Raw genomic sequence first — 16,443 nt, 5'->3', positions numbered from 1 at the left:
AGATTTCATGTTTCGGGGTAACTTGGATCACTATGGTTTTAACGTATCTCAACATCTTCAAAATTATTGTTTTTATGCCATTTAGCACAGAAGGCTAAAAATATCGATAACAGCAATTTTTTGTTGGACTCAATTGAGTTTTTCAACGTTTTCTTTCAAAAACATATATACTGAAAAGATGCACAATGTTGCTGCATACATTTAGGGGCAAAAATTATAAAAATTTCTCAAAATTTTTTGGCCTCAAAACAAATAAAATTTAACTTTCATGAAATTCCCTAGGTCCACTTGATAGCATTTTTAGCCATAAGTTCTATGCAGGCTTGCTCATAGAAAATGTCCGCTTTTTCAAATATCCAAAGATTATCATAGAATGACCATAACAATAACTCTATAACTATACCCATACATACAAAGGAAAAAATTAAACTACCATATTAAACAGCCCTTTTACTTCTAAATTCTGTCATTTTATCAGGAGAGGTGTTTGTTTGTGAGTCTTCCAAAAAACAGATATTTTAAAACTTTAAAACTGCATTTTAAGTAATATAAAATAATCACCAACTAAAAACCAAATTTAGCCGATTTGAAACTCAATCTATGGGCTTTCAAACGTAGAAAACATTTTTCAGATATTTTATCAAAGTTACCCCGGTGATCAAAGTTCCCCCAGTTTACGGTATGCGATGGAAGTTAATGTGATGTGATGATGTGATCAAAATCTATCTGAAACTGTAACCTCACTACAAGTCGTTCAGCGTTATTTCAAAATCTGCTGTCCAAAATTGCTACAATTCTCAAAATTTCACGCCTTTCAAAGATCCCGCCTTCGCCTCACTCCCACCGAGGAAAAGTGTCAAATCAATTCAGTCAAGATTTTCAGCATAATTATGCAAAGTAGCTAAACGAAGAAAGGTTTTCATTTTTTGTTTTTAAGCTGCTGTCGACTGGTGGGCTTCTCTTAATTTCAACGAATCTTCCATCAACGCCACTCCGCATTACTGGGCACTATTAATCATATTCGGGTGGATTGTCCCTGATGGATTGATAGATGAAGGCAAGGAGTGGCGCGGGAATCATGTTGCGGTTAAAAGGGCTCGGCGGGATAAGTGACGAATGGTAATTTGCATCTGCAACGGACACATTGCCATCATATGTATTCTACAGTCTCCTTTCTTGGCCCCGTGTCTGTACAAGGCATTTGACAGTCATTATCAGTAGTACAGATAAAATTAATCTTATCTGGTCACATTCCTGGAATAGATTTACGATTTCGGAATGTTTTTTTTCAGACATTATTTTTTGTTTGCAAGGCACGTGGTCGTCAGCTTCGGTTGATTGCGTTTACATTTGAACAAGATGTTTTAACCAATTGGATCTCCTTAATTCGAATTTAGAGTTCTGGAAAAGAAAGATTCAAATCCAAAATTGTTTTAAAAATGATTATTAAAAATCTCTGTTCGGATTGGTCTATTCTTTTCAAAATATCCAACGCGCTTCCCATCAGCCGGGCAACTTGTTTCGTCCTTCAATGAAACATTTTCTTTCCCTTTTCTCGTCCTCCAAACTAGATAAAAGGTGCTGCTGCGCATCAAGTGTGGGAAAATCACCTTACCTTGAACTCCAGAAGCTCGGCCGAAAATTAGCGTAATTTGATAGCTCTCATCCGACACTTTTATCGTCACATGTGATCGTCAAGCCTTGTCTTGTCTGTGTCTATCCGGTGATTCTGAATGAATCTTGAAATCCGACCATCATCCTGCTCGTCATCATTATTTTTGACACTACGTTTTGTCTACATTTTTTTCTCCGTTTTTTCGGTGTGAAGATCCTTTCTTTCACCATTCACCTTGCGAACTATGCCTTCGATTCGAGTATCAGAAAGGTCGGAATGAATCGGTGAAATGGTGTTTCCATTCATCGCGCATCGATCGCAATCTGGTTTCCTGTTGGATCGAACAATGTTTGGTCCTTTTAGAGATCCGGTGAAAGGTTCCTCTCTAGCTGTTGCGATATTTGATCAAGTCATATCCTGCTGCAAGTGTACATTAGACACTTTCGAAAACGAATAAAAAGGATATCGACGAATTGGGAATGTTTCCCTCTTGGGTCATGTGGGTGATTTTAGGGATATGGAAAGAATCAGAAGATGATAGCCAAAGATTAACACAAAAAAATCGGATTCAACTGGTTTTTTACATGTTTTGATGTTTCTGTTACGATTTACTATCTCATTTAAATGTCCCAAAGCTTTTAAGAAGGCGAATAATGTTGCTACAAATGTAACCCTTCTATTTTCTATTTAATTCGGTAACTCGGGAAATTCTCATCTTCATTGTCCTCCAACGGAAACTATGCAGAAATGTGCCAACCCTTGCGGTCGCTAGTTGAAACAGAATTCAACATAGAACCTTTTCAACACAAGCTGGCAGCACATATCGCTAGTATGTGCTGCCACCTAGTGTTTGAAAAAGGTGATCGTAGAAGAATAACGTTCAGTCACACACGGTCTTTTTTTTAAACTCAAAATTAAGTAGTTTTGGTTCAAAACAGCACTTCGGTGGCATCCCTCAACTTTGAGTTTAACTGGGCAATAGCAAAACTAAGTTCTGATAGGCATACTCAATACTAAGTTCGGCAGCCGAACTCGAATTTATCCTTTTTTTTCGAGGGTAGCTTATTTTCAGGGAATTAAAGGATAATTAAAATTTGTTGTACCCGGATGTTGCTGTTCCGGTACAGAGCGGTGGAAAGTTTTGACACTCCCGGTCAAAGTAAACTTCCCGCGGGAAGTAAACAACATCCGGAAGTTTCCGGACATGCCAAGCCGCTCACCATATGATGACAATGACGGACAGAATTTTACGCTGACACGGTGAACATGCATTTCATTATAAAGTTCCTTCATAGTCTTCCGGTAATTGTTCCGGAGCGACAAAATTTTGCGACGTGTTCGTTGGTTGCTGTTCCGGTTCGAACTGAACTCGCTAAGTGTTTTCAGTCCAACAAAGAGAGTTCAATTTTTAGTTCATAAGGTCGAACTCAGCTTTGATCCCTCGCCGAAGGAAAAAAAAGGGATCAATTTTGAGTTCGCAGTTCGAACTCCGTTTTGATCCATCGCAAGGAGGAAAAAGGGTACTTAACTTTAAGTTCATAGAATCGAACTATGTTTTGAACCTCGGTCATACTTAATTTTGAGTTAAAAAAAAAGAGCGTGCAGCTGTGACGTTTCGTATTCCAATCAAAAAGACTATACTGATAACGTTTTACTTGTGCTAGTCACCACTGACAGCGCTGCGGTCTGATTGTATGAAATTTTTTTCCGAGAACTAGGTGCTTTGATAGATTTTATTTAAAAAACCTTCTGAGCATATTGTTTGATTCAAATTAGGAATGAATTAGAGCAAAAATTTAAAAAAAAAATATTTCGAAAAACTGACAGCCAACTTAAAGTTTTTTGCTTGTTTATAAATTCTACATGAATCCATTTTGTTTAGTTCACATTAAATATTTTCTTTACCCCTTCTAAACTGTTACTTTAGTTTTCCTATGCACCGCTAGTAGCGCAAGTGTCGTTCATATTTGTAGTTGTGTTATTCACCACTGGTAGCGCAAAAGTCGTATCAGAGATGATTTCATTGCAGAATCCACCTCCATATGACTCGCGTTACTAGGGGTTATGTTATTAGTAAAGACCCTAACCGAATTGCCGTTGTCCATTGAAACATTTGATTGCATATCGAAAGGCGTTTAAAAATGCGGTTCTACGGGGATGTACGTGAATGTACTTAACAAAATTTGTAATATTCAAGCCGTTAATTTTAAAAATGATTTGATAAGCTCTAATCCCCTAATGAACAATTTCGGATTTCAAAGAGCCGAAGTAAAAAAGAACAGTTCAATATTTGTTTGTTTCGAGTTAAAATAGTTTTATTTATCCTCTTCCTTCCTTCTGATTCGACTGGTTTTGCCACTTCATGCTTATACTACCGTGCATAAGTGTTAACAACAGTACATTTTTCATGGGGACTGCGTAACTTTATACAATCATCATCACCATATGCGCACTTTCACGTTTACAGTACTGTAGTTCTGTCTGTGTGTTTTTTGTTTGTTTTTTTTTGCTTATTAATGTTCTAGGCGTAGGGTAGGTAGGGTAGTAGATTTCAGTATGTTTGTTTCCACCTGTGCCTGTGTTGTTTGAGTTTACTCTTTCTCTGTTCAGATTAGTAGACACCCAATCCTATTCGCTGCTCTAAAGACAAAACAATCACAATTCACAACAACATTCTGCTCTAAATGGTTACATACTTCTAAAATCCGTTCGATTTTTTTCCTCTACCTATAACGTGTGGGCCTCTCGTAGGCACAAACTTGTTTGGGTCTCATTTATGTGTTTACTCATTTCGTTCAGCGACTAAAAAAGTCACACTCTTTCATCATCTCGTTTTCAATTTTTCAGACAAATTGTATTCTTAGACGACAAACCTCAAAACTTATCACCGGCAATCAATCGATCGATCTGTGAAATTTGATTGAATAAGTTAAATAACCCTTTATGCTTGTTATATGCAGTTTAGCAAATTAAGGGAAGTTTGAAACTGTAACACTTGCTAATGACTGTTGTAAAACTTTGAATTTAAACTAAAAAAAAATCCAGGTATTGTGAACTCCTTTTATAGCGCTGTCTCTAATTTAAAAGTACATGCTGATGTAAGTTATTTGATTTTCAGATTCTGATTCGTTTGAGAAACTCATGTAACTTTATTGAAGCTGTCTGCTTGATAGATTATTTGAACCTCTAATTATTTAACTTTTTAGTTGATATACTTTCGTACTGTTTTGTGTTTGTTTTTTTTTTAATTTATGCTTTAAGTGGTGAATTTTGTTGGCAACGTTTAAGAGGGTGGATTTTGGATTGGGTGGTTTTGATTTTGGGAAATGTTCTCGATCACTCTATATCCTAATAAGGTAGGTAATTCCAATTGTACAAATTTTTGTCTTCCAAGTTCTTCAGAGTTTACTACAAATATATGAATAGCTAATACCTTTTTTGCTTTTACAGATTTTAGTTTGTTAATTTTATCCGGCTTTTGGTTTTGATTCCACACAAATACGAATCTCTAGCAAGGCCAAACTTTGGGTTTTTTTTATTTTTAATGAGTGAATTGTTTTTTTTTAATTTCTTTTTGAGGGTGGTTGGGTTTGGATATTCCAACTGTCAGGTTCCCGAAATCTTTTTGTGTTTCGCTCAGGGTTTCTTATCCATTCATTTACAAATCTACACATTTTTAAGGGGGGGTCTGTTAACTTGAATTGCTTCTCTACTTGTTGTCGGTAGTTGGTTGTTCACTTTGGGAAAATTTGTGTTTCGTTTTTCGCAGTCCAATTTTACTGAGTCTTTCGGTTTGCAATCTTCTTTCATAAATTTCCAACCATGATGGGTTGTTGTAATAGGTAGATTGATGTTATGTTGTTGTGAGTATGATGAAAGGTGTTTTCCTAAATGTATATGTTTCGAGTAAAACATTCGATTACCATTTCTAACATTCAGTAAAGTGATTGATGCTCGAGTATATGTAATTGTATGATGTTTCTCATTTTGGTTGATTGAACATGTTCACACTTTTTGTTTCTTATCGATTGATTCTAGGGTGTGTGTGGTTATAAAAATGCAGTTCGGTCCAGTTTTACCCATTGACTGTAGCTCATTTTCGAAGGCCTTTCCATTTGTGTCTTTTTAGCGGTGAGATGATATTTTATTGTGGCATTTGAGTTGGTAAAAGGTTGCAATTTTTTGTATTAAATTGGAAGCCGCAATTGGTCTTGATTTAATTAAAATTGAATGATCTTTAGAAATATGATGAAAAAAAAATGTCGAAAATTGAGTTAACTTCCAAATTTGCATTTGAGTCAAAAAACGGTTATGCTTCTAAGAGGTTTCTATCACATTTTTGCTACCGTTTTTTCGAATGTTACTTGTTTTTTTTTCAATTATCGTTTCCATCATCCCTTTCGTATCCTTTTGATTCACTTAAACGTCTAATCTTCCTAAACATATTCTTCAAAAGAACTAAACAAACCGCACATTTTCAACAGATTGGATAAGATTTTCGTTTCGTTATTTTTTTTTCTAAACAGTGTTCGAAAGATGGAAAACAAATTTAAGGGAAGGTAAAAAAATTTGATAAATATAACTGATTAGAACTACTTAAAGCATTTTGCCTTCACTTGTTTCGGTTTTTTGTTTTATTCACTTTTCTCGGAGTAAATAAATTTCATTTATTGCATCTTTTTCTGTTTACTTGTTTGTTTGTTATTTGTAATGTTTTTAAATACTTCTGATTATGCATTAGTGTACAAATATTTTCATTATTATTCTTTTTTTTTTTTTGCTTCAATCCATTTAAATGCTTTCAACTTTGAAAAGTTTTCGTGATCATATTTTCGTTCTATTTTTGTATCTTTTAACTGTTCTCAGAGAAAATATACGAGAAAGACTTTGAAGGGATAGTCGTTCATAAACCATTTCTTTTTCAGATTTCTTCAATTAAACTTGAGTTTAGAGTTCAAAAATTAGTCTAATATTCAGTAAAACAAGAATGTGTGGAAATCGTGTTACACAGAGATAATACCAATACTATCACTTATCTTGATTTGTCCTTCTATTATGTTCCCTCTCTCTCTGTCTCTTTTAGGACTCCAGTACAAAACTACATACACGACGTTAAAACTAAAACGTTAAAAACACGGAAAGAAACTATCGAAAGTTTATCTAAAATTAACGTTCGCGGTCTGTCCGCGCCCAAGTTTGTCGGTTAAAATCGAGAAATCCTTACAGAACTAAAGATTCTTAGATAAATATGCTTTTGGGAGACCACCCTACTTCGAATAAACGGCCGGTGGTGCGGCAGCAGCCGTCGTCGCCCGAAGCTTCGATCGGGCCATCAGATATTCCGGGTTGATGGAGTCGCCTCCGTCGCCACCGTCCTGGGACCCAGCGGCAGCTGCGGCGGCATTTTTCTGCTCCAGACGGGCCGCCCGCTGCATGATCACCCGGCCCAGCTCGTTGGCAATCGATTGTTCCTGGGCCTGCTGCTTGGCGAGATTCTGGGCCGCGAGGATTTGGCGTTCCTTCTGCTTTTCGAGCGCTCGCTGCAGCTCCGACTTTTGGTTCAGCACGTTTTTGCCCCTGGAAGTATGTGGAAAATGTGTATTAATATTTTTTTTAAACTCTTCAAGCCACGTTTTGTCAAGGAAGATGAATGCCATCCTGGTGTTAAAATCCTTATGATTAAAAACACGTTTTGTCAACGGTTGTACAGTAAAAAAAAATCGAATGAAGCTGCTGCGCCTCTGGTGGTAAGTAGCAGAACTATTTAGACTTCCATTCGGATTCTAAGTTCAAACTTAAAAAAATTATGTTTGTAACGATTGTCTTTTCAGATTTAATTATCCACATTGATTCATCTTTAAGGATGAAAAACAAAGAATCAACTCAAGAAAATATCTACAATTAATATTAAAAACCGGATACAGAATTCAGATAAGTACTTCAAAAATCTGTTGGAACATTTAAAATTAAAATTTTGAACCATAATTCAGATTTAAAATGCAATTACAGGCACCAAGTTCCATGTTATTTCAAGTTTTAACTCACTTTCAATAGTTCGTATATCTATTACATGATGCATTTCATCACTATTGGTCACCCTGAAATTATGATAACGCCGTAAAGTAGACTATCACGTTGACAAGTTTATCAACCGCTATAGGGGAGAGTGGGGATACTTGATCCCCTTTTCTTATTTTCACCATATCTTTCTGGAAAAATTTAGCAACTCGCCGTCTTTGACATTTTCTGACAGCTTGTAACTTCAAGTTTCTATGCTCCAAAAATTAGAACGATACTTAAACCCGTTGATGAACTAAAAGCATTTTCGTGGGAGTAAAAAAATTGCGATTTTTCTGAAGTTAGGGGAGACTTGATCCCCTGTTGAAGGAGACTTGATCTTTTATTCAGGAAGCCCTAATCCTTGTATAAAAATCAAACAAAACCCCAAGATAGAATGTTAATTGACTGTTTTGGTCATGTTTGTTCTCATTTCACAATATATAGCAGACATATGAAAAAAATTCTATAACTTATCTCAACGCTAATAACATTGCATACTTAAAGGCGCTATTTTTTATATAATTATTTATTTCTTCAGACAATTGTTTGCTAAATATTAGTTTTTAGATAAATATTAGTAATTTCGTAATCAGCAATCATAACGATCAATTCAGAAGAAGAATATGCCGTTTGGAAGGGGGATCAATTGTACCCAACTCTAGGGGATCAATTATACCCATAATCAACATTTTAGAAAACTTTTTCTGAAAAAAGTTGAGATTTTTCCATTGTTTTGAAAATATGGCATTATGAAGTTCATTTTACGCTCGGACGATTGATACATTGGAACAAATATTTTTTTCATAATTTTCCCATGTAAGGAACATTTTAAAGTGATGAAAAAAGATCTTCAAGTCACATTTTGTGAAATTTTTCAAACATAGTTCAATTACTCGAACAATTATTTTGTTAAAAAATTTTAAACTACAAGCATTGTTATTTTGCTCATTTTGGCACATTTTTCTAGAACATTTGATCTTTGTAAGACATTCCTGTTTCGAGATATAGCTAAGGAATCAAGTATCCCCAGGGATCAAGTATCCTCATTCTCCCCTAATGATGTCAGTAGTTCATCTTTTTGAATTTTGCTAATCACTAAGCGAGAAAAGTTGTAATGAAGGCAAAAGACAAAATGAAAACTCTTTTAGGATTTTACTGTTCTCGGAACCACAACTATCCCTAATCGAAATGGCCTGACGAAGCACTACATTTTTATAAGTTGGAGATCCGTATCATAAAATGAAGACGAAAATGGTACATCTATAGTTTCTTCAGGCTTTGTGTTCGCATACAAAAATCATATGTTTTTAAAATTTATTTTTATTTCAATCTAGTCAAATAATTTCCCATCGGCATATGTTTGCCGATGCAGCGCTCGCCGTGGCGAGTAGTGGCGTTAGTCAATATACCCAGAAAACTAGCTCACTAGCACACTCTGCCGGAACTTTTAACAACTAATTTGTTGTTTTAAAAACAACAAACGCTGAAAGTTGGCGCTTTACCGTTACCATAACCACGTGGTGGTTAACAGTTTTTTCGAAAATAACATTCATTTCACTACCAGGTTGTTATTACCATTTTGTGTTTCATAACTTGGATAAGTAAATCAAACTTATAATTTTCAATATGTTTTACACACCTGATTTGAACATAAAAGAGCACATTGCATTAAGCACTGCGCTGAAGTCTTGCAGTTTAAAGAAACATGTTTCGAAATATAAATGTAAACATGAGAGTTTATTAAGAAAATCTAACCTCAAATATTTTGAAAACTAAATTTTTTAACAGTCTGAAAAAATCATGTGTTTTTTCGTTGCCGAATAAAACAAAATTTGAAATTTTAAGGAAACTATGAAGGTTCCTGGCGCAAACCTGTCAGATATTTAAAAGGAAAGTTTACAATAAAACTGGAGTTTGGAAAGCGGATACTCACATCTTCTGATTGAACATCAGCTCCCGGTGCAGGTTCTGCCGATCCATGGATTCGACGCAGGGATTGACCAGCTTCTTGGGCATAATCAGGCCCTGGCTGTCGGAGCCGTTGGCACTAGTTCCGTTGATTGGTGGCATCATTCTACTGGTTGGGTCGTTGTTGTTGCTATTTGGATTCCTGACAAAGGTAAGCGGTGCCGTTTGTCCTATCAGATCGCACTCGCCCAGGGATCTTTGGTTCTGATTATGATAATGATGGCGTCCGGCGGATTGAATTCCACCTCCACCACCGGCAAGAAGCAGCGCCGATGTGTCCGAGTATCGTCTCCGTTGGGCCGAGCTGTCTAAGCTCGCATCTGGGGGGAAAGGTTAAACGAAGAAAAAAAACTATTAGTCGATTGAGTTAAACTTCTGGGGATGGTTTTATCTAGCGAGTTTGATAAATACGAATCAATACTGATACGAACTGGTGGTCAATTTCTAAAAGCAGCTTATGAGAAAAAATCATCACTTATTTTATTTAGCGGAGTTGGGAATTTCTAGCCACTGACTAAGATAGGGGAAAACCGAACCAGTTGTGCTGGTCAGGTACGACAACAGGTTGAGAACACGTGGGACGAGTCACGCTATTGGGTGATTTAGCTGTAGGTCTTTTTATCAGGAGAATACCGTACCATTCAACAAATAAAGGAGTAAAATTCATTGAGGATGAACTTAATTAAGCTATCTTTGATCAAGATTGATTTTATTGTTTGAAAATAGTTTGGCCGTTGATATGCTGACGTGTCGAAATATAACTAACAAAATGGAAAAACCGCATAACTAATTGGTCAGAGTCCTTCATTGAAATAATAATTTTGATTTCGAGAAAGTCATATGAATCATATTCTCCAAACGAGACGCTTATGTGTTTCATCATCCTGTGATTAAGATGATAGGTGACAGATCATACATTTTAAAATAAACACTAACAAACAACTAAAAATTATTTTAAAAAAAGTAATCGGTTTAAAATGACAGCTATTACAAAATTGACAAAACATCAAAAATTATATAGAAAACCCAAAAGTGCTAAATGTGAAAAACATTACTTAAATGATAAAAATTACTTGAAATTTTCAAGAAAAAACAGGTTTCTGGAACAAATAATAGATGAGGTTTATAAAATGTAAAAAAGAAATCTACACTAGGTTGAATTACTTTATCTGAAATAATGAACTCCATTAATTTTTGCCAGAAATCTCAATGAAATATTTCTAATATTAAATATTAAAAAAAAAACAAAATTTACCAGTTGTCTAGACGTTTCGAGCTACTCTGACACTCCTCTTCTTCAGTAGACACTTAGATATTTTCTTTGAACATTAAATTATTTATTTTAAATTTTAGTTCTATCGATTCTATCGATGAATCCTACACTTCCTATATAAAATTGTGAAATTCATTGAAAGTAACTGAATATTTGAGAATCGCTTCTAGTTTTCAAATCTGCCATTTAAAAAATACAAATTGAAAGTGTATTTCATTTTCTAAATAATCGGAAAGGACCTCAGCTTCCTCCAGGATCTAGACTGATACGAACATACTTACATCAGGGTTTTTGCGAAGGTTTACTTAGAATTGTGATGGGGATGAATAAGATCAATTTGAAAATCGAATAAACTATTATTGAATCACTAAAAAGTTCCACTCAGGCTCGTGCGAAGGACCGAAATTCAAATTTAGCAAGAAATAAAAACAATACCAAAAATGCACAATGAGTAAGGAAATTGATTTTTAACACTTTTTTTCCTACTTAAGGTAAAGACCATCACATAAATTTTACTAATACGATTCAAAATAAATGAGAATCAAAGCTTCAAATTGTTGTTTAGTTTTCCAGGTAAGTCATTACTAAACTGTTATAAATGATGTTTCTTATTCTGTACAGAAAATTTTCTGAAAAATAAATTGAAAGCGATCTGGTTTACAAATTTAATATCAATATTTCCAGAACACCAGAAAAAGAATACGAATTGAAATTTAAAGCTTTGGACATAAGAATCAGTGCACAAAAATAGAAAACATAAAAAATACACCATGATTATTAATGATTGTTAATTATAAAAAATTATAATATGTATGTAGATATTCATTAATTAGTTTTGAATCCTCTTGATAGACTTTTTTTCATCATTTTCAATGGAAAGGTAAATCAAAAAGTTCCGCGGTATAAATGTGAAGTATAAAAAATATTCAAAATTTGTTTGTTTGATTATGTCATTTATTTTGATTTTTTTTTATATATTGTTTTTTTAATATGGTTATTTATTAAATTGTAAATTTAATTTTCTATTTGTTATTTTTTTGAATCGTTTTTTTTCTTTTTTTTAATTTTTTTTCCTTTTTTTTATTTTTTTTTCCTTTTTTAAATTCTTTCCTTTTTTATGTTTTTCTCCTTTTTCTTTTTTTCCTTATTTTTCTTTTTTTTCTTTTTCTTTTTTTTTCTTTTTTTTCTTTTTTTATTTTTTTTTCTTTTTTTTTATTTCTTTTTTTTCATTTCTTTTACATTTTTATTTATTTTCTTTCTTTTATTTCTTTTCCATTTTTATTTCTTTTCCATTTTTATTTCTTTTTCTTTTTAATTTCTATTCCATTTTTATGTCTTTTCTTTTTTGTATTTCTTTTCGTTTTTTGTATTTCTTTTTTTTTGTATTTCTTTTCCTTTTTTGTATTTCTTTACCTTTTTTTTTTGTTCAAATTTTTTGTTGTTTTATTTATTTTCTTTTGTTTTTTAATTTTCTATTTTTTTAAATTTTCTTTGGTTTTTTAATTTTTTTAATTTCCTTTTGTATTTTTTTATTTTATTTTGTTTTTTATTTTCTTTTGTTTTTTTTTTATTTTCTTTTGGTTTTTTTTTTATTTTCTTTTGTTTTTTCATTTTCTTTTGTTTTTTTTTCATTTTCTTTTGTTTTTTTTTCATTTTCCTTCGTTTTTTTAAATTTTTTTTTATTTTATTTTGTTTTTTTAAATTTGTTTTTTTTTTATTTTATTATTTTTATTTTTATTTTTTATTTTCTTGTTTTTTTTTATTTTCTTTTGTTTTTTTTTTGATTTCTTTATTTTTTTTTGTTTTGTTTATTTTTTTTATTTGTTTTTTTATTTTCTTTTGGTTTTTTTTATTTTCTTTTGTTTTTTTAACTTATTTTTTTCATTTTCTTTTGTTTTGTTTTTATTTTCTTTTTCTTTTTGTTTTTTTTTAATTTTTTTTCTTCTTTTTTTATTTTCTTTTGTTTTTTTTTATTTACTTTTGTTCTTTTTTTTAATTTTCATTTGTTTTTTTTATTTTCTTTTGTTTTATTTTTATTTTCTTTTGTTTTATTTTTATTTTCTTTTGTTTTATTTTTATTTTCTTTTGTTTTATTTTTATTTTCTTTTTTTTATTTTTGTTTAATTTGTTCTTTTTTGGTTTTTTAGGTTTATTGGTTTTTTTTGTTTTATTTTTTTTTTGGTTTTTTTTTTTGTTTTTTTTGTCTTTTTGAGTTTTTATTATTTATTTACTTTTTAATTGAAATGTGAAATCTCGATTACGAAAGAAAATAATATCCATTTTATAATTTAAGAGAATTTATTCAAAACACATATTTGATGTTTCATTTTTATTTTTATAAAAAGAAGAAAATATTAAATTTTAATTCAAGTGATCAAAGCCAGCGATACATTTTTTTATATTCATTTCTCCTATAAAGGCTAAGCTCATTTTTGAAGTTCACAATAATAACTTTATATATTTGTATTTTCAATTCATTATTAAAATATTATATTGATTGATCAAAAAAGACTGATAAGAAGTAAAATAAACAATTCCAAGTTTTAGTGTAAATATTGAAATTATAAAGTACTAATTTGGTTAACACAGCTCAATACAGTTTAACTAAGCAGTTTTTACTTCAAATCACTTCTCGAACTTTTCAAAGATTAATGTAAAAAAACCTGATTTGTTCAAAAAAGAAGATTTGAAATGAAAAAAATTAGGAAAACGTATAATGTTTTCTTATTAAAACTTTAGATTTATAGGATTTCAAGAAGATGATGTTTTCTGAACACAAAAGTTTAGATTTGCAGCACAAAATTTACTTATTTTAAGAAAAATGTAAAAATCCAAATAGTAGGACCATAACAATTGGTGAATTTATTTAAACATTAACATCAAATACGGAGACAAAAAATATAAGTTTTTAAACATTTGAGAATAAAAAAAAATCAAAATTATTATCAAAGAAATATTATAAAATTCAATTGATTACTCAGGGAACCGCATTTTAGTGCATATTTTGTAATGACTGATTTGGATGAATGTTGAGTCCTGAACTCGAATTTTTTGTCGGATTTTGTATATCACCGACCCTTGTTTATAATTTTAAAAATAATTCAGATTTAGATGAAATCAATCATTGATAAATGATGAATGATGAAACCAAAACAAAAAATGATTCTGTATTTGTTTATAATCCTATCCTAATCCTATCAATCGAATAATAATGTTTAGTAAAGATATTCTTATTTCAAAAATAAAGTGATCTAAAAAAAGTAAAATTCTAAATTTTTTCATTACAGGTTTTTCTGACCTTAAGCAGTAAAGATAAAAAAAAAGGTTTTTTTTAATATGACAAATTTGTTGAAGACGGAAAAACTATTGGACTTTTGTTATAAAAAAAATCTAAAAGTCAGTTTGTTTAAATTTTTTTTTAAATTAGTAAAAATTCGTTTTTACACGATGGGAAGAAGAAAACTTCCATTACATTTTTCTCAGAAGTCAAAATGACTTGCGGTCTACGGAAAATTTGATCATTTATTCTAACTTTATTTTCCATTTTTTTACAGTTTTGACAAAAAAAGTGCTGAAGGTTCTTAAATGTTTTTACCTATTTTTTAAGGTTATTTCAAAAAACAAAACCTGATGAAAAAAAACTAATTTAACATTTGGATTCAGGACACAGAAATTAATCTAAATAAGCTCATAAGTTCTTTGCATCTCGGAAATATATGTAAATTTTGCTGCCTTGTATAGTTTATCAAAACTCTGTTGAATGTTAAGTTGAGCATTCAGAAGAACAAGAATCACAAAATAAAATTAGGGCCGAAACTGTTTTTTTTTATATTTATTTCAATTCAGCATAAAATTTGTAACGACATAAACGATATTTTTTTATATTCAAAGTGATTAGCTATTAAGTAATGGATAATACGTTTTAGATTTTTTTTGTCATTTTGTTGACTATCGTGAGTAGTAAAAGCCTGTCACATGGCTCCCAGCTTTTTGTGTTGAATTAGTGTTTTCATGGAGGAATTTTGAAGTTAAAATGGTTGGTTTAGAATTCTGAACATATTTAGTTACACTTCTTAAAGAAAACCCATTCTAAACAAGAGATAGGGTTCTTGAGTGTCAAAATTTGAGTTTCTATACAACAGTTTGGTAAAATTGTAACTCAAAATTTAGAATTCATAATTTTAATATAGTGTCGCAAAAAATGGTTTGTTGACATTTATTTTTAAATAAATTTTGGGATCAAGTTTTTCCTAGTCATACGATTGAATAAATTTTTTAATGGATAATTTTACTTGGAACAAATCTCCATGGAAAGCCCAAAAACCCCCATCGTTCGCACGGCCTTTGACTTCCATTTCAAGTGTTTGGCCTTTTTTCAACAAAAGCAAAAGTATTCTGCTTAATCTGTATTTTTTTGTATTTTCGATTCGTGGGTTCAAAAATATCAGATAAACAAATGGGAAGTCCAAAGTCCTCTCGCCAAATTTTTAATAAAAAATTTATCCCTTAAAAAAATATTTAAAAATGTGTAAGAGTCGTATTTTATACTTTTTCTAGGTCTGTGAATTTTATCATGAAAGAGTCTAAAAAATCGACTTTAAAAAATTTTTAGCAGTGCATCCTCTCGACCCCTCTTGGCCTTTTTTTCCTTTGAGTTGCCGCGATGAACATATTTATGTTTCATACACTGAGCTATAAGTTGAGACCCCATGATCTCAAACATAATGCAAGTTTGGGAAACTTCAGGAAGCCCCATTCTCCCCTACATACATATGTATGTAGGGGAGAATGAGGATACTTGTTGAGGATAACTGAAAGCTCTAACAAAAATCTAATGTTCTAGAAAAATGTGCCCAAGGAGCAAGACAACAATACTGTTACCCTTGAAAATTAAAAAAAAAAATCTGCGTTATTGAACTTTTGATGAAAAATTTCAGTTGCACTTTCATTACAGAAAAAACTTTAATATAATGTTTGAAATAACTTTTATTATTTCTTTCGGATTAAGATAAGGATTTTTTTTTTAACTTTATCTAGCAATTCTACAAACATACAGTATCTTGATTATCTAGCAAAATACCGAGCAGCGATACCAACATAACGCAGCACAACGTCAAACCTTGCTCGAAGATTCTCATTTTTTCGCGAATGTTCCGGGAGGGATTTAGCTGATGTGGTCGAAGCATATCGGCGGCTGACGTTAACATGAATCCCTCTTTGCGCGGATAAAATGGTCTACGATTTTCTGTTCGATGTTCGGGTTCCTCGTCCTTTTTGGAAAATGTGCGATAAAAATAAATAAATAAATTCAAAACATTTTATGATTTAATTCAAAAATAAAAAAAGGCAATTTTTAAGTTTTTATCTAACTTTAGAAGGTGAAGCATTGATAAACCGAGGAAAAAAAAATCAAAAGTATGAAAATTATTGGAAGAAAGAAAAGTGTAAACAAAGATAAAACGAAGCAACAACACAAGATTGTGAATGCATATAAATAATTGGTTTCACTTTTCTATCTGTAAAATTA

The 16,443-nt window shown here is 31.6% G+C and overlaps 1 protein-coding gene across 1 annotated transcript; it reads right to left on the bottom strand.

Annotated features, from left to right (window-relative positions):
• Positions 1–3,904: 3,904 nt before the first annotated feature.
• LOC129743831 (uncharacterized) lies at positions 3,905–16,200 on the bottom strand. Its single transcript, XM_055736038.1, has 3 exons — positions 16,036–16,200; positions 9,609–9,963; positions 3,905–7,192 (listed from the first exon to the last, which is right to left on the bottom strand). The coding sequence occupies exons 1-3, from the start codon at positions 16,121–16,123 to the stop codon at positions 6,883–6,885; spliced, it is 753 nt and encodes a 250-aa protein (XP_055592013.1). The 5' UTR covers positions 16,124–16,200; the 3' UTR covers positions 3,905–6,882.
• Positions 16,201–16,443: the final 243 nt, after the last annotated feature.

The sequence above is a fragment of the Uranotaenia lowii genome, chromosome 1 (assembly GCF_029784155.1).
Source record: "Uranotaenia lowii strain MFRU-FL chromosome 1, ASM2978415v1, whole genome shotgun sequence".
In the NCBI taxonomy this organism is placed as follows: Eukaryota; Metazoa; Arthropoda; class Insecta; order Diptera; family Culicidae; genus Uranotaenia; species Uranotaenia lowii.
This window is presented reverse-complemented; position numbering and strand designations above follow the sequence as displayed.